This window comes from Python bivittatus, unplaced genomic scaffold (assembly GCF_059951505.1).
Source record: "Python bivittatus isolate LINGU-HERP-01145 unplaced genomic scaffold, Pbiv_v1 ctg000570_np1212, whole genome shotgun sequence".
NCBI lineage: Eukaryota > Metazoa > Chordata > Lepidosauria > Squamata > Pythonidae > Python > Python bivittatus.
In genome coordinates this window covers 15,942,125-15,960,743 of record NW_028277097.1, presented here as the reverse complement: position 1 = coordinate 15,960,743, position 18,619 = coordinate 15,942,125, and the positions used below count along the sequence as shown (strand labels likewise).

Sequence of the window (18,619 nt, the reverse complement as noted above, 5' to 3'; positions counted from 1 at the left end):
CCAAGACAAGCTTCCACTGTAAGCAGAGACCCGGTTTGTCCTGCTCTGTGTATTTAATTTATCGCATCCCCATCTTTCTGTCAACAAGTCTAGGGCAGAATCAAGGCAGCACATCTTCCCTCTCCAGGGCTCTATGCCTTCTTGGGATCCCTGCTGTTCTTGCTTTCGTTCCTGCCCGTAACTCGAGATTTGGCATCAGGACTTGGCATCGTTGGGCATCGGGAAAAGCTATGGGTCCCACTGCCGACAGGAATGCCCCCTCCCTCTAAGAAGAGGAATGGTGGGGAAGCTCAGAAGGGTGTGGGGGGGGGGGCAAGTAGAGGCTCTCTCTACTGCTACCACCCCCAAGAGCCCAAAGGGTTGCAAGCTGGATCTGAACGTGGTTACCCTTTCTCCTGCGGTCCTTGTTCTGCTGTTGCTTGCTGTGTTACTGTGGGTAGGTTGGCACCCCAAAAAATACTGCAGTGGCCAGTTTTGAATCGTTCTGCTGCTCCCCAAAATTCAATGCACATTCCATGCCTTGTGGAGCACACGCACCATTCCTGTTCAGCTGCTCCCCCCCCCCATTACCTTGGCCCTTTTTTTTTCTAATATATTTGCACTTTTGGAAACTTCGGGGTCTGCCCCCAAGCTTGCTGATACCTCCATGTGCATGGCAGTTGTGCTTTTGCTGTTTAAAGATCCATGCTCAGCTAGTGTGTTATATACCCTGGACCAAGCTAGCACCATCTTCAACCACTGCATGGGTTTTTAGTATAAAAAACAGTAGATGCCTAGCACGGCCTAGGAATATATGTGGGGGTCATGCCTGGTGTAGAGATCCTGAGGAGTTCACAGGAAAGGCATTTCGCAGGCTGATAAATCAGTTTCTCATACATTTTTAATTGACAGTCTGCTTTGCACCCACGATTAATGAATGCTCAGTGTGTTAGGCAAAAAAGCTTTGCAAACCCACCCCTGGCATGGACATGCCATGGTGGGACATGGCATACCTACCCGGTGTTCATCCCAGGGAGCATTGTGTGTTTACTCCTGTAAGTATTTGCCTTTAATAAAGCTTGTGATGATCACACCAGCTTTCAGCTCCTCTTTCTTGGAAATCTCTCATGAACATTGGTCCCTGGAGGGCATTTCCATTTGCATTTACATGTGGGGAAACGTGTGTTTCCTATAATTATATATTAGAGTAAGGAAGTGTTACTGCAACAACTCCCATGAGCTCCAGTTACTAGGGTGTCTGCAGGGTATGGTCACAAGAGTCAAGATGGTGGCCATGGTGGTGTATTCGAAGCTCTGCTGGTTTTTTTTTTTAGATTTTTTTATTATTGCCTTTATTATTTTATAAATAAATAACTCAAGGTGGTGAACATACTTAATACTCCTTCCTCTTCCTAGTTCCCCCACAACAACAACCCTGTGAGGTGGGTTGGGCTGAGAGAGAGGGACTGGCCCAAAGTCACCCAGCCAGCTTTCATGCCTCGAGCGGGACTAGAACTCATGGTCTCCTACTTTCTAGCCTAGTGCCTTCACCACTAGACCAGACTGTTTTTTTATGTGTGATGGGTGGACTTCAATCGCACCATTATAGCTGCCATGTTGACTTTTTTGACTACACCCTGAGAAGACCCCTGTCCAGTTACCAAGGTCAGTAGGAAGGGGCTCCTGAGAACTATGGTTCTGTGGCGTCTAGGACATTTAGGTCTAGGGAAGTCCAAAGACCTCCACACCATCATACATGTACCAGTTTCTCCTCCCCCTTCATGTTCTTCTTCCCATAGTCTTCCTCTTTTACCACTCCTCCCAGATTCTGTTTGTTGAATGTACGGATCCTTCAAATACTTAAAGAATAGGATACTAATACCGCATAGATTTTACAAGTGACAAAAATGCAAAACAGCAATAAGGAAACCCCTTAGAAATGATCATAAGAGTCAAACCTTCCACTTTAAATAGATGTTTGCTGGTTTTTCTTAAAACGTGGTGTCAATATGACATCAAAGCATCAGGTGAATCTCTCTGGATTAGCATCCTATTTGTGGGTGGCTGTCAGCACTGAAAAGGTGGGCTGCTTGGTCCGAAATGATGGGCAACCTCGGAAGATGAAGAGGACTATATCAGGACAAGAAGAACCTGGATCCACCAGTTTTAATGTTTTGAATGTAAGCTGCATGAGGGCAGGGAACTTTCTCTTCCTCCTTCCTTCCCCCTTGCACTTATCACTCTGCAAAGTGCCAGCTATTGTTAGCAATGCTATATACGAAAACAGAAATAAAAATAAATGCATAATCAGTTCAAGAGTTCTCTTAAAGCAATTTTTCAGCTTTATCAGTCAAGTCGCTAAGATGGAATTTTTCATCCAGTCCTGGTAGTCATCATTCAAACCAAGGTTGGGATTTTAGCTATTGTTGTGGCTTTAGAACAACATGAAAGCTAGCATTGTTTCTGCATGACATTCTAGGCCATAAACTGGCCAGCCAAACTTTAGCCTCACATGTCATGCAAGCTCAGCCCTTGTGGTTGTTTTATGGCTTAGTGTGTTGTATGAATCCAGAAGACTGAGTAGACTAGAGTTCACTTAACCACAAGTAAGCATGGGAGGCAAATACAGTCAATTGTGTTACTGGAATTTTAAAACAGCATTTTATATACCTGATCTGGTAATAATCCAATAATTTGGATCTGTCAGCATTACTAAGACATGTGTGCTGGGCAAGTCCTATCTCTCTCTTTATCTATCTATCTATCTATCTATCTATCTATCTATCTATCTATCTATCTATCATCGTCATTGTCATTGTCATTGTCATCATCATCATCGATCTCTTTTAATAAATATAATTCTACTTGGTTGATGGATTGTTATCGTTGGCTCTATAATTCAAAGAAGCGTTTTCCAAATGGCTGTTTTTCTTGAAGCCAGCAGTGCTCCCCCAAAAGTCTGTTTCTATGGATCAGGATGCAGGAAAGTCCTCTTTGTATAAGTTGTCCCCTGGGGGCAAAATTTCTGCAGAAGTTAGCATTGTGGGCAGAAAAGGAGTCCTTTTTTGCACATACAACCTTTCCAGAACATGAGGTTTGAGGTGATGAAAAGAAACATAACATGTGAGGTTAAGGCAGCTGTTCTGTGGCTGGTGTCCTCCAGATATGAAGGGACTGCAACTCCCAGAATTCTCAGCTCAGTGCCATTAGCACATGTTATGAGCATTCTTTGTCTCATAAAATCATAAAATCATAGAACTGAAATGGGCTTCAAAGGTGTCTTGTCTGCTGTCAGGGCAGCAACTCTGTTCCCCCGGTGTCTGAGTTAAGCATCCATCTATCTTCTGCTAATTCCAACGCAGAAGAAATCCTTCCTTTTCGAGATGGCCCATTCTTCTCTCCAACCACCCTTGAGAAGGGCTTCGTGTTATTGGGTTGAAATTCTCCTTTCCTTTCCTCTCATCTGAGCCAGCTGGGTTGAGTTTCACTCTTCAGAGGATGATTTCTCTTGGTCATGCATGTGAAAATGTCTTTCGATTGAAGATCATCACCATAAGTCTCTTAATTCTTTGTAAGCCGCCAAGTCTTGTTGATTGCAGCAAGATAGAAATATGTTTAATAAATGAAATAAATACATCTCTTTCCAGGCCAAACATAGCCAATTCTTAGCCTTCCAACAGTGCACTCCTTGCCACTGTAACTGAGTCCATCCACTTTGCTGCTGGTCATCCTCTTCTTCTCTTTCCTTCCACCTTTTCCAGCACTAGAGCCTTCTCCAGAGAGCTAGAGCTTTGCATAATGTGTCCAAAGAAGGATAATTTGAGCTGGTCATTTGTGCCTCGAGTGAGAATTCTGGACTGATTTGTTCAATGGTCCATTGGCCAGTTTTCTTGGGTGTCCATGGTATTCTCAGGGGTCTTCTCCAACCTGAGCTATACGCCTCAAAAATCAGGAGCAATTTGGTGACATCTTTGCAGACTAACACATTTTACTGAAAGGGTTAAGCTTTCATGAACTACAGTCTGAAAAGGTGCCACCAGACTCCTCCTGATTTGTGGCTACCATAGACTAACATGGTTCTCCTACCACAATGCCTCAGTAGGAGTGTGCGTGGGCTTGTATGTATGTAAGAGTCTTCTACACCTGTTCCCCACTTAAAATTTGCACCAAACTAGCCCCCTGAATGTTCTTTTTACAGAAAAAAATAACTGCTTTGGACTGGTAGCCTTGGAGAATGAACTTCATTGGAAAACCAGATAAAACAACTACCTGGGTGTGCACATGATGCTTAATCATGGTTGCTTAGCCTAGCTCATTGAAACACAATGGCCTGGATCTGCCATAAGCCTTGGCTTTTAAACCACAGTGGCAGGATCCACATGGCCCACCACGCCTAAACCAAATGCTCTACACCAGCCTTTCTCAGCCGTGACCACTTGAAGATGGGTGGACTTCAACTCCCAGAATTCTCCAGCCAGCCATGCTGGGAGTTGAAGTCCGCCCATCTTCAAGCGGCCACGGCTGAGAAAGACTGCTCTGCAGTGTGGCTCAGTCGGGGGTGAATGCAGTCCGAAAGCAAGGTTTCCTTTCTCTGCTGCTGGATCTGATCCGCCTCCCCCTCTGAGATGCTGCTAAAACATCCGCTGACCCTCGTTGCATGTCGCAATTGCCCTCCAGCATTCACATCAGGATTGGCTCTAATTTGGATCTTAGGTAGTGGTGGGATAAGGAATGCTGCTTACCCAGCACTGCCCAGAGGCCTCCAGTTGTGGGTGAAACCAGAAACCTTGGCCGTTTTGGGGTTTGTTGCTCTTGCATGGAAGGGGGCAGGGCTGAATGGGCAAAATGGGTTTCTTCAGCCTTGCGGAAGTTAAAGGGATCATTTCAAGTCATATAACTTCCATCTCCCCTCCGAAAATACAGCCCTGGGTCTAGGCTGCTTTTGGGGTGTATCAACATTTCACACCGAGCCTAATGTGGCCCTTACGTTGATGGAAGTTGCACACTATTGTCTTAGAGGAGTTGTGCTTTCAATCCTTCTAGATGCAGTTTTATTTTAAAAATGGTTTTATGTGCAAATCATTGTATGCAAACAGAGTAAAGAAAAGTACAGCTCACAGCTGAACTGAGAAATAAGAGCTACGCCACCACCTCTGCTGAGAGGGTTCCTCTCTCTGAATCATTTCCATCCCATCTGGTCATGATAAAAACTACTGTGTTTGTTTAAGAATCGGCACCTGAGTTACTTTCCTCTTCCCTCCTCATCCTTTGCTCCTCGAGTGCTGTGTCTAAAACAGGCAGGAAGGGTTCTGTTATTATTCATTGCACATTAACTAGGACAACTTTGGATGAGGAGCCCAGGAAAGGGACCCTTTAAATGACGCAATTAATTTCTGATTTAGAATGTCCCTTACTGGATTGGTATGTATGGCATGTCAGGGATGCGGGCCTGGCATCAGGAGACGCTGTGATGCGTTGCCAGCTGAAGCCCTGGAAAAGGCTGCCAAGCTCTCTTTCCTTTGCTGCCTTGCCCTCTCTTTCCCCCCAGCCCAGCGGCGGCCACGTTATCCAGCCGCCAGGGAGGGGCTCTTGCCTCCGCCGTCCTCGCTTCCTGACTCAGGGCAGCTGCAGCCACCAGGAGCCCCTGGGCAATTGGGGATCCTGAGCGCCCAGGAGTCATTTGCGGGGAGGGTCGAGCAGTCCTGCCTTCTGACTCGGGGGACACAGTTTTGCTGCAGACACCGAAAGTCCCTTTGAAATGACAATCGTCCAGGCCAAGACAACAGCTGCTGATTTTCCAATACTTTTTGCGGACTGGAAGAAAAGGACCAGCAGGACCAGCCTAGGTGTTTGCAGCCACGCCATCCTTTGCCATCTTCTGCACGGCTACTCTAACCCCAATGCCTCCCTGTGGCTGGCAGGGGCAGGGGGGGGGAGAGGGGGCTGGATTTCGGTGCTGAGACCCATCTCAGCTGCCCTAATTTCCCACTGCTTGGAGCACGGCTCGCTGGCTGCCCCTCCCTGGGCATCTCTGCAAGGAAGAGGTGGAAATCAGGCACATCGGCCGCCCTAACCGTCTCAAACATCTCGCTCAGTGCCTTCCAGATCCCAGAGCCGGTCTGTGGTTGCTTCGGTGGGAATCTGCCGCTCCATCAGTACAGTAGCTAATAGATTCAACTTGCCTAGCTGCCGGGAATTTTACTCGAGCGAGTTGCTCACGAGTTGTAGTCTTACTTTCCACAGAAGAGGAGAGAAAGAATCTCCCATTTCTTATAGGAAGAACAAATACACCTCATATGTTCAGTGGTGACGTTGCTTCCACTATACGACATATTTATATTTATGTATTAAATTTATTTATTTATTTTATTTATTTATTACATTTTTCAACCACCCATCTCCCCCCAATGGGGGAACTCTGGGCGATTCACAACAAACATTAAAACATAAAATATAAGAACACATAAAACCTTAATTTAAAACACTACTAAAAAGAAGAAGGAAGAAGGAAACTTTTTAATTTAATTAATTAATTAAATTTAATTTTTAATTTTAATTTTTTAAAGAAAAAATTAAAGCAGAAACGCGATGAACGGGGAATCTACCAGCATCATAGAATTAAAGTTCACTGCTCAGTGAATTCAGTGTGTTGTGGAATAAAGTGAAGAAGTCGGTGTTCCTCAACCTTAGCGACTTTAAGATATGTGGACTTCAACTCCCAGAATTCCCCAGCCAACATGCTGGCTGGGGAATTCTGGGAGGTGAAGTCCACATATCTTAAAGTCGCCGAGGCTGAGAAACATTGCCTTAGAATATCCAGACTGTTGGCTGACTGAAAGAAACCATTTTCTCCCTACTGAGAGGTTGGTTATTTTTTGTTAAAGGCAGGTACGGAATTGCATTTTCCCTCAGTGTTGGCTACAACCGCACTGGCTGGGGATTATGAGTGCTGCAGTGAAAGACACCCAGAAGGCGCCATTAGGGAAGACTGCTGGGAAGCTGTGTGCTGGAGGATTAGTTGGGTGAGGACGGGGAGGCCTGATCCAGTCCTACCTGGAAAAGCCGTGCAATGCATGGTCAACCACTGAGCTGCAGGCTTTCATTCCATCGTGCCTTGCATCGTGGCTTGAACGGCGGGTTGCTCTTCTTACAAGGTCTTAACTCGTTGTTTTTGCTGCACAGACTAACTACCTCTTTGGAAACCTGTTTTTCCTGACACGGTTTGCTCCATCTTATTTATAGCAAGCCGCTTGGTGAAAAGGACGCCTTGCAATTACTGGCCAACGTGGTGGAGTAGCAACCACTCAGCGTGTTGGCCTTCTACATTCTTAGAGCTTGCGTGACCGGGGACGGTATTCATGGTTTTGATATTTTAAGGTGAGATCACAAAGAATACTGTCTGGATTAGAGCCGTCCCATCACTCCTGTTTTCTCAGTCCTCACCCCAAATCCGTCAGCATTCCTTGACCATTGAGGCCCCACATTCCTCCTCTCTCCGGGAATGGCCTATTTCTCTTATTCCCTTATTGACACATAACCTTTCTTTTCAAGGAAGTGTTTTATGAAAGGCACATCATGTCTTTGTAGTAAGTTGCCCAGATTCTTTTAGATTGGGGCAGTATAAAAATGCAGTTAGGAAAGCAAACAAATAATGCAGGACAAATATTGAACCACCAGATGAAGTCCTAGGAAGAAGCAAGCAACTTGAAGGTCTCCAGGTGTTTCTGGCTTCCCAGATCCCGTCTGTCCTGGCTAATGCTATACCACTTGGGGCTGACGGAAATTGGAGTCCAACAGCATCTAGCTGATTGTAAGAATGTTCTTGTGGTCGTGCTTTGTAGCAAAAGTCTAGCCGGCTAATTCACAAGATTCGCACAACTGCTGTGATGCAGGCATGGAGTTGATCTCCTGATGTGTAATGGCACTTCCTTAGCATGCGAAATCCTTTCTGCCATCCTATTAGGCACATTCCAGAGGTAATGGATCTTCACTCCCATGACCAGCAACATCCACAAGGGGGAGGGGAGGTCAAAAAAAGCAAGATGGCAGAAGCAGCATCACAGTGCAAGCCTCACCCTTTTTGTATGTGCCTATAAACTCCAGCTATTGGTCAGGGGAATAACGGGACTTGAAAGCCAGCATATGCCAGTAGTGTGATGCAGCTGCTAAGGAGCCAAAGACGATTCTTGAATGCACTAAGAGAAGCATTGAGACAGATTATGGGAAATAATTCTTCCACTCCACTCTGCCTTAGTGAGACCCCATTTGGGGTCCTGTGTCCAATTTTGGGCACCACAGTTCAAAAAGGACAGTGACAAATTGGAGCAAGTCCAGAGGAAGATGACCAAGATGGTAAGAGATATGGAAACCAAGTTCTATGAGGGATGGTCAAAAGATCTGGGTATGTTTAACTAACAGAACAGACAACTGAGGGGAGAATCAGATAGTCTTCAAACATCTGGAACACTGACACACGGAAGAAGTTGTGGATATATTCCCTATTGCCCCAGAGAACAGAACCAGAACCAGTGGGTTAGAACTACAAGGAAGTAGGTCTAGGCTAGACATTAAGAGGAAGTTCCTGACTATAAGAGCTGTCAGTGGTACAGGGAGCCACGTGGCATGGTACTTCTCCTTCAATGGAGGTCTGTAAATAGAAGCTGGAAGATCGCCTGTCAGAGATGTTCTAGTGCAGTGTTTCTCAATCTCAGGAACTTTAAGCTGTTTGGACTTCAACTCCCAGAATCCCCCAGCCAGCTGAAGTCCACATATCTTAAAGTGGCTGAGGTTGAGAAACATTGATCTAATTTCTAGTGCTCCGAAATGGCTACAATAAGTCATTTCTACCTTACAAAAGTGTGTCTCTCAAATACTGTTGGCATGAGTGGGGATCTGTTGGATTTGCAAGAACAGTAATAATACTAATAAAAAAATGAAAATATGTCCCCCAAACTTGCCCAAAGTTGAGTCTATTCCTATGAAAAGTCATCTGATAGTATTCAAAATATGGCGCCATCTAGTGGATGCTGAAGTCATCAACAACCCGGTTCCACAAAGGACTAGTTGGGTGGAGCATGATGGTTTATGAGTCTTTTTTTTCTGAGACCATATGCTTATCATTGCCATAAGGACTTTGTCATTTGCAGAATGTATTCATCCTGTCTTCCCCAGCCTCAAGGACTGGGCTCCATGTGTGTTGAACTACAACTCCCATCGCCTCTAGGTTGCACTGACAACTCTGTGGCCTGTGGAATCATGGGGACTGCAGTCCAGTGCCTCTGGAGGCACCAGGTTGGATGTAGACAAACTGCACAGGCCCACCAGCTCATGACCTCTGAAATCCTTCCCAACCTCTGTACCAGCAGGCGGCATCTGAATTTCCTTCTGTGTAGTGGAGCAACACGTGTCTGTGCGTGTTTCTAGTCTTGTGTTGCACCTGAGCAGCACAGGAAGGGCTGCATGTGGTTTGCTCTGGGTCATGTGACCAGGAGGAAGGGGGAGGGGCTTAGAGTGGAGGAGTCCGCATGGGGAGATAGGGGTGCATGGGGGCATTTTTCGGGTTTTTTTTCCTCTGCAGACCCCAGCTGGATTCAGCCCATATGCCTCCTTGATCTTTCATTTGCTGGTGTCTCTCTCTACACCAAATTTGATCCGGCTCTGTTCCATTTTCAGAGAGTTATCCTGCAGACCGACAGCATCCCAACCTCTCTTAAAAAATTTCTTTCCAACTTTCTGGAAAAAAGAGCCCACAGAACTCCAAAATAATCTCATCCAACTGGATGAATCAATAATCAAGATATGGCAGATTAAGTTAAGTAACTAAATATACAGCGGGATTTATTTTAATTCACTTGGGTTTTGTTAAGATGCGGTTTGCACAATCCTTTTCAATGATGGGTTACCTTGTATGAAGTTTGTGTTATACGTGGCCTTGAGATGGCCACCAAAGGTGGCTCTGCCAATCTTTCAAAAAATGAACATAACACAATAATGCATAAATCAGACATTAGTTCTCCATGAATCTTTCGGAGGGTGTGAACCTGGCTGAGCCAAAAAGGCGTCAATTTGTAAGTACAACCAAAAGTGAGCTTTTATTTCAATTTATACAGCCGCCCAATATTATATTCCCAACACAAATGTAGTTTGCTTTACAAAACTGCTCACAGAACAAAGATGGATTTACAATATCATTCCCCCATGTTGTTATTTATTTGTAAAAGTTCAAGGCAGAGATTATGTAAACTGTTACTGTTTTCCCATGTATTTTGAAAACCTTGTTTTGTATATAGAACCATGCCAAACACTTTATTTGGGTTCAGCAAAAAGGGAGAAGGTGCTTTGAACAAGATCAGCTCCTGGTTGGGAAAATTTGTGTTGGCTTGTTTCAAGTCTTTATTGCAGCGTTTTTCAACCTGGGCAACTTGAAGGTGGATAGACTTCAACTCCCAGAATTGCCCAGCCAGCAGGTTAAAGTTGGATACAGGTAGTCCTCGGTTAATGACAGCAATTGGGACCAGGAACTCTGTCACTAAGGGAGGTGGTCGTGACCACAACTTATGACAGCTTTGTGGTCGTTAGGTGAATCTTGCATGGTCGTTAGGCACAATGTCACAATTGCCAGTTGCACTGCCGGCTGCCCCCTTTGACTGCTTGTCCGAAGCTGGCAGTGAAGCTTGCAAATGGCGATCACGTGACTGTGGGGACGCTGCAATGGCCGCAACTTCGAGGACCGGTTGTAAGCCTCCTCATTCAGCACTGTCATAACTTCAAACGGTCACTGAACGAATGATCGTTAACCGAGGACTACCTGTACTACTGAGAAAAATATTAAAGAAATATAATCAGTGGCACACATCTTTTGCAGAGGAAAGCTACTTCTTTGATGGGATCTTCTCTTCGCCTCCGTGCGGAACCAGCACGGCATGGGGTGAAGGTGCTAGACTAGGAGCGGGGAGACCCAGGCTGGGGTCGCCCCTTAGATGTGGGAGCTGGCTACTGACCTTGGGCCAGTCCCTCCCTCTCAGCCTTCCTCGACACTGGGCTCTGCAACAAGCTGGTTGAAGAACAAACCCCTTGTCACATCATGCGCTGACAGCTTTGCCATTAAGAATTAGGTGAGCACAGTGCAAAAATTAGCCAACACCACAAATACTAAGAAGAACCACAAGATGTTCTGCTTTGATGAATCGTAAGGCAATGTGGAGAGCAGGGCCACTGATGTTTCCTGTAATGATTTAACAAAACCCTGAGAGCACAGCTAGCAATTGCCAAGGCACCTGGCTGGAGAAAGTTTATTTTAATCATAAATAAAATAAAATAAAGCTAACAAATAAACTGTGATTTGCAGGCTTTCACAATAGCTCAAAAGCTTCCCTCTATGGTGGCTACATCACCCTGTTCCATAGACTGGAGTGGGCCCATTTTGGAAGTTCCATTTTGTGAAAAGGTAACCGAAAAGGGGATATTTTCAATGAAAACATATTCTTGGGAGTTGCTTATTCACCAAAGGGAAGTCAACTAAAGAGAATCACTAGATTGTTTTTAACACTCTCTCTTCTTAAGGGGAAATCTTAACCATATATTACTGAAAAGGATTCCCAAAGGTGGTGCTTTATATTGTAAAGATCAGAAACAAATATATAGGCCTGTCTCAGACTGCAGTTTCCATACATCACAAAGCTTTTGTATTGCTCCAAAGAGGCAATTACATCAAACACTAACTTCTGTATAAATATCTTATTTTGGACTGTTCCAATCCTAAGCTAGTGGTCCTACACTTGAAACACCAAAAGCATTCTTATACCAGAGGGACCATTGTTCTTCAACCCTCAACAACTGGAAATGCGTGAACCCGTTTCCTGAATAGTTTAGGCACAGAACTTGAGACCAAGGGGACCTTCTACAGCAGGGTTTCTCTTGGCAACTTTAAGATGTGTGGACTCTGGGAGTTGAAGTCCACACATCTCAAAGTTCCCAAGGTTAAGAAACCCTGCTCTAGAGGTTAGGGCCTCAGATTCCATTCAATTCTGAAAAGGTGCTTTAGAGGACAAACTCGCACCTTGTCTGCAACTCTTTAAAGCAGCTGGATCTTTTCCCAGGCTGATGTGGCAGCTGCCACAGGCAACCATAAGATCACGAGAAAAGCCAAAGCTGCTTTGAAGCGTTGCAGACAGCTGCGACATTCCCACTCCTGCACGCTCCAAAAATTCTTTCCCAAAGCGCCGCACAGCCCTGCTCAGAAGGCTTGACCTTCTCCCACGCAGCCACTAAAAGTACTAGAATTCAGCAATTTCCAGCATCACCCATTTTGCTGTGGTTTGCTCAGGTAAAATATTCAACTGTCCAATTTGTCATCTCAAATTGCCCCTTTCAAACATCGACTTTCCCACAGTATGCAGTCAACAGTCATTTATTCGAAGGAGAGGATTGCAGGAAATCTTATAATGAGTTCAGCTCATTTGACCAAGAGATATGAAAGAAAATCCAAACACCGTGTCAAATATTTCTCCTATGATCAGTCCATTTTTCAATTTTTAAAAAGCCGATGACTCAGTGCTCATGTTGCCGCATCCCCAAATCTGTCTCTCTGCAAAACTGAATGAACTTATATGCAATGCAGTTATCTCTACATCTGCAGACAGAAATAAACATGATGGTATTTTAAGCTGCAACTTCACAGAATACCTTACAGAACGTTGTTTATAAACAGGTGGAAGGAACAACATTGTTCTAACATTTGTCAGGAGGTTAAAAAACAAGCAAAATATTCTGCAAAAAGTTATCTAAAAGAGGGAGCTCTCTTTCCCACACACTGCCAATCCCCCCATGTCATATTTCTTCTGTAACAGAGTATACTGGGCAAGACAATGGGTGACCTTTTCTGTTCCTTAACTTGGCAGTCTGGCATACGGTTGTGTGTTTTTGCAAGTAACAGTCACAAGCTCGTATCGTGTGCTAACGCTGTGCTAAACGCTCTCTCCTTTTCCTCTCCTACAGCATGTTGCCAGTTCCCTTTAAGGTATCTAACACAGGCCATTTATTCTGAAAGGTGCATGCCTGCAACTTTCTGTCAGAAAGAGCTTATCTGAAAGAAGTGTAAGAAGTGCTTGTGAGTGTGTGTGTGTGTGTGTGTTTGGGGGGGGGTTAAGAAGAAGCAGTGAAATTTTGGAGAAATCTACACTTGTGTAATAGCACTCCTGAAACCAGGAATTGTGACCTGCTCCTAGCCTTTTTAGACTCTTCTAGATATGGAGAGCGAGAAATGCCATTTCTAGTGCCCTTCCAAAATGAAACGATTTTTTGGAAAATATTAATGCCACAAGATTAATTTAGGCATTTCAATGACACACGGTGTGAAAGGGGAACCAGCGCTGCACAGATCAAGTGGGAAGCCCACAGCGAAAACCCAAAGGGGAGGAGATGATGTGCAGACGTGCGTATAGAAAACATGAAGAAAATCAACTTGCAAATGTTGACTTCCCAAAACAAAATATATTTTCTCACATTTACCCACTTTACATTATTTTTGTTTTCTCAAAAGCTGATTGCTTCCAACCCGACAGCCAGTGCCAATGGAAAAACCATCTCTTGGCTTTACAGATAGATAGATAAATGTTAGCACACAATCTTATTGCAGTCCACGTGGTATTCTGGCTTCTAACATGCCCCCAAGAAAATAATAGTGGGACTGTACAATAGTAACAAGCATCCTTCTTAGGAAACCTCAGATGAAAAGGACACATTCTAGGAGAGGGGCTGGTGAGATAGGCTTGCATTTTCTTCTGCCTCTCAACCTGAATCTCTGGTGAAAAGCTGGATGTCTTGGGGGTTCCAATAAAGGGCCACAGCAGAGTTGTACACGAGAGACCAGACATATGGGATGAAGAACTCCTCGGGCTGCTCCTCCTCCACGTACTTGAACTTCAGCTCTGGGAATTTCTGCAAAAGAGAAAGAAGGGTGTCAGCAGAGAAAATGTAAAGCCTCAAGGAGTTGAGAAGTGGAAGAGCTTCTTCTATGAAGCCAAGTTTGGTGACAGAGCACAGGTCTTGATGGATTCCTCAGGCACTTTAGAAGCAAACCTGGAAAGTGAAAAGGGGACTGACTGCCATGGAACAGGTTTGTGCCAAACACACACACAAGATCTATGTTCCGGGTGGACAGTAGCAATTAGGGCTCCTTTTGCTCTCTTAATACTTCCCCATCAAGATTTATGGAAGAGGAAGGAGGACAGGCCAGCAGCCTTGAATCACGTGCATTGCCTCAGTTCTTGCTCAGCTTCTGAATCCCATTCCAGCATCCTGTGAACTCTGCCCAAACTCTATCATTTGCAGAACACTCTGCACCCATGGCTGATTATTCACCACTTGGAAGAAAATGTTAAGAAGAACCTTCACATCCTGCTCTTCCCTGGTCTGGAGCCAACAGCCATTTCCTCTGTACCTTTGAGACAGTTTTTCTTCAATGGTGGCAACATTGCCAAATTTGCGATGACTGAAAAGGGGCAGTTATCTGTTTTTTGACATCTTGAGGAAGAATTATGCCTGCTTCTTTATGGGGGAATGGACATGAAGGGAAAAAGAAACATTACTGAGCATCTCTCTGTTTCCTGTTTATTTTTTCCTTAATCTGATTTCTAAATTCTATATTGTGTCTGGATTGGCAGGAGTTCAGATAAAAGCCACATTTCAGCCATTGTTTTGAAGGAGGATAAACTACATCCCACTTTACAACTTACCAGGATGCAAAAGAATCTAAGGATAAGTAGTCACACGGTGACTTAAGCAAGGAAATGTTGGTAAAGACCTTGAGCCTTGTGCCATTAATAATGGTCCATGGAAGCCAGAATGTAGACTCTTGTAGGATTGAATTCCAAGATATGGGATGGCCTGGCAGCCACTTTCTTTAGATGGTGTACCAGGTCCTCCCTCTAAATCAGTGTTTCTCAACTTTAGCAACTTTAAGAAGTCTGGACTTCAGCTCCCAGAATTCCCCAGCCAGCATGTTGCCAAGGTTGAGAAACACTGCTCTAAATAAAGCATTATCACCATCTAAGTCCCTCGTCTGGCTATGAAGGATAGTCCCCCAGCTTTCGATATACTAAGCCCACACTGAATCTCAATAATTATGCCTAAGATGACCTATAAAAGACAACCCCAAAGACCAGCACATTATCTGGAACTGCTGACTCTAGAAACATACTCTCTAAAGGTGTGATTTATTCATTGCAAGTCGCTTGGATTCCAGTAGGTTTGACGACATTCTGGGTTATGTTCTAATTTAAGAACTCATCAGAGACTTAACTCTGAACATACAGTACACAAATCTGAAGCATAAATGCATGTACCTTCCATGCAAAGAACGCTCAATAATGTCAGACAGATTTAGAAATTAATCTTTTTATTTAAAAAATACTTTGTTTCCTTTTCCGAGCCAAATTAAGCCTTGAAAAAGTAGCCACCATCAAATCATGTTTCTTTGTATTTTTGCTAGGGGTTGCCTAAAGAGTTGCTCCAAACACCCCTACAGTTGGACCACGCCTGCAAGAGTGCTCACATCAGAGGTCTTTCCCTCTGCAGATGGTGCATTCCCAGGCAGTCGTGCTATCTTTGCCAACTGCTCAGACACATTTAGGGACACAAAATGATAATCAGCAGCCAGAAAAATAAATGGAGAAGAAGAATGTTGACTTCAATCTCTGCCCCCCGCCCACAATTTTATTTGTTCTTTAAAAAAAAAAAAAGACAAATTGCTGGATGGATTTGATTCTGAAGCATTAGGGTTGAGTTCATGCAATATGCTAAATCCTAAACTTGGATCAACAAATCTCAATTAGCATAGATTCTAATAAGTAATATATAGAAAGAAAAGAACTGGCTCCCCACAATGTGTTTGAACCAGAGCTACTCAACTCAATGTTAACTTGATCTATGGTATTGTGCAACCCAACCAATGAGTATTTTTGAGGTAAATATATATTCTAGATTTATCCAAACAAGGAAAAAGCACCCTTGTTGTGGTGTCAAATACTGGCGAACTCCAGCCATGCTCACTTTCCAAGATGAAAAGCACCTGGCAGATGATAATGGAGCCACTGGTTTTATCAGGCATTTCCCTAGACTGGAACGTATCTTAGAGGCAGGGTGGTCTGGCTGCTTATGACAAGCCAGAGTACTTATTGGCAGTAGAAAAGCTCACCCCTTCTTATGTCTCTACAAGAGTGCAGAGGTTGTGTATGCAAATTAATACAGTGCCCTTTTTGGTTCACCAAATTTAATAAAAAAGATTCGGTTGTGTGCCTAACATTCCCCATTGAAAACCAAGTGACAAAAAGTGATTTCTTTTGGCTAAATCTTGGATTATGGAATCCTTTAAAAAGATAAATGTAAATGGGATTTTCCTCTGAAAACTGCCTCTTGTACCTCCAATAGCTTTTTGCCCAACCACATCACTTATGAAATCTAAGTACTTAGATGCTTTATTTCATGCATGGATAAGGATGGGGTGAAACCGGATTAAGTCCATATTTAAATATGAAAGAAACTAAATTGCATTTTCCAAATCAATCTGCAAAGTAGAAAGCTACAATTCTTTGGGCCTTCAGATTTCTTTGCATTGCATAATGCGATACTCCAATCAAAAAGTATATGCATTAGAGAAAATTGTACCTCAAAATACGTACACGTCGCGGAGGGAAACGCTTAAAAATCCAAGTATTAGCGAAAATGTACACAAAAATCAAACATGAACATGGGCACAAAATGCAGATAGATGTTTATGAAGTCTTTTGCAATACATACCTACATACATACATACACACCCCAAACTCTGATGTGCCAACAGAATGAAAAGAGTTTGTGTGGAAAAATGCAAATAATAATAATTTAAAAATCCCTACTTATAACAGCGTATGTCTGTGAAGATAAACATGTCTCAGATGGAAAAATGCCGATGTGGGAAGGATTATCCTCTTCATGCTGATCATGCTCCTCATAGCAGGCATGTGAAGTGTATCTACTGGGCAACATCTGCCCCTTTAAAAATGAGAGAGACCCAACCATAACACTGTCTTGCCTAGCTGTCCCCTGAAAAGAGGGCTAGTTATTATCTGCATGACGACAGAAAGGATTGTGCTATGTTCACTGTGCTATGACATGGGCCCTCTGGCATCAGCATCTATTTTCTACCATCCCCAAGAAGGTGGCCTTTTTTCCCCCCCCATTTGGGGGGAGAGGTTTTAAGGGGAAAAATGGGTCCTTTAAGCCTTGCAAATACTAGAGTCCTCAAGCTGATGGATCCTGGGCACCACTGATCCAGGGTGCCACAAGTCTTTGGCAAATGTACAGGATTAAAGTTCGTCATTATGGGATCTTCTAAGAGAAATCAGCAAAAACAGCTGTTTTTTTATTAAAACAGTATAGCCTAAACTTCAAAGAAACAATCAATATAGCATATTCTTTCCAAATTGAAACTCTTCTACATATTTGCTGTCATGCATGTGAGTCAGAAGTACTTTGGATCCAACCAATCTAGGCCAGTCTAGGTCCTAGGCCTTCACAACATCATTACTTCTTTAATCAACCACAGAGATTTCCCCTGTCTCAGATGTCTGAGTTGGTGGTTGGGACAGGAGCATGTAGCGAGATGGGTCCAAAGTTTACCAGACTGTCTGAGCCATCAAGATTGTGATCAGATGCACAACCACAGGAAGTCCCCGCAAACAGATGCAATGTAGAGGCAGGAATCACTTCTCTGCTTTAGTGCATTAAAAAAAAAGTATTAAAAAGAAGAAGAGAAAAATCTACAAATTAGCAAGAGAAAATCACATATGGCTTTGCTCCATAAGGCTTAATACAGACTTCTGTAACCTGGCACCTGCCAGATTGGTTGGAAATGACTCCAGCCCAGTTGGCTGAGTATTCTGGGAGATGCTGTCCCAACCAATTTTTGCAGCGCCCTGGGTTGGAGAAGGCTGATTTGATGCAGCTTAGAACCAAAATGCCACTGGGATATGTTAAAGGTTAGATCAGTGTTTCTCAACCTCAGCAACGTGACGATGGGTGGACTTCAACTCCCAGAATTCCCCCCCAGCATGCTGTGAAATTGCATGCTGAGGTTGAGAAACACTGGGTGAGATGAAAGCCTCCATGAAAGACCATGTGCATTTTTGCAGTGGAGTTTTATGTTTCTACAAAGCAGTCTCAAAGCCACTAAAGTAACATTTCAAAAATATGAAATTCAGACATCATATTAAGAGAAAAACAAAACTAATATTAAAAAAACCAACAGCAAAATGAAGTAGCAGCAGCTGCTATTCATTGCCACACTAGTTGTTGCACAGCACCTGTTTAACTGAACACATGATGCCCCCCCCCCTCCAAATATCTCTGCACAATCTGGGTGCCATGACAGACAATGTCCTGTCTCTAGCAGCCACTGCTCTAATCTTTAAAGGTGGAAGCAGAGCCTGGATCAACTCTGGGGTTTAAATAGTTTAGAGCCATGTGAGTTGAGCATTGGCTGTGGTGGATCAACACCACAGCCAATGGTCAACTCACATGGCTCTAAACTATTTAAACCCTAGAGCTTTAAACAACAAATGGTTAAATTTGATGGGCACCAATCAAATCTAAGCATTGGGAA

At 43.8% G+C, this 18,619-nt stretch overlaps 1 protein-coding gene across 5 annotated transcripts in view; it reads right to left on the bottom strand.

The window, feature by feature from the left end:
- Nucleotides 1–12,372: 12,372 nt before the first annotated feature.
- The window catches only part of DYM (dymeclin), a 203,318-nt gene continuing 197,071 nt past the window's right edge, over nt 12,373–18,619 (bottom strand). For all 5 annotated transcript variants that reach the window (XM_088152700.1, XM_088152701.1, XM_088152699.1 and 2 more), the window contains one exon: nt 12,373–13,917. In XM_088152700.1, coding sequence (XP_088008826.1) covers nt 13,768–13,917 — 150 coding nt within the window. In that variant the 3' untranslated portion in view covers nt 12,373–13,767. The remainder of the gene's footprint in view (nt 13,918–18,619) is intronic.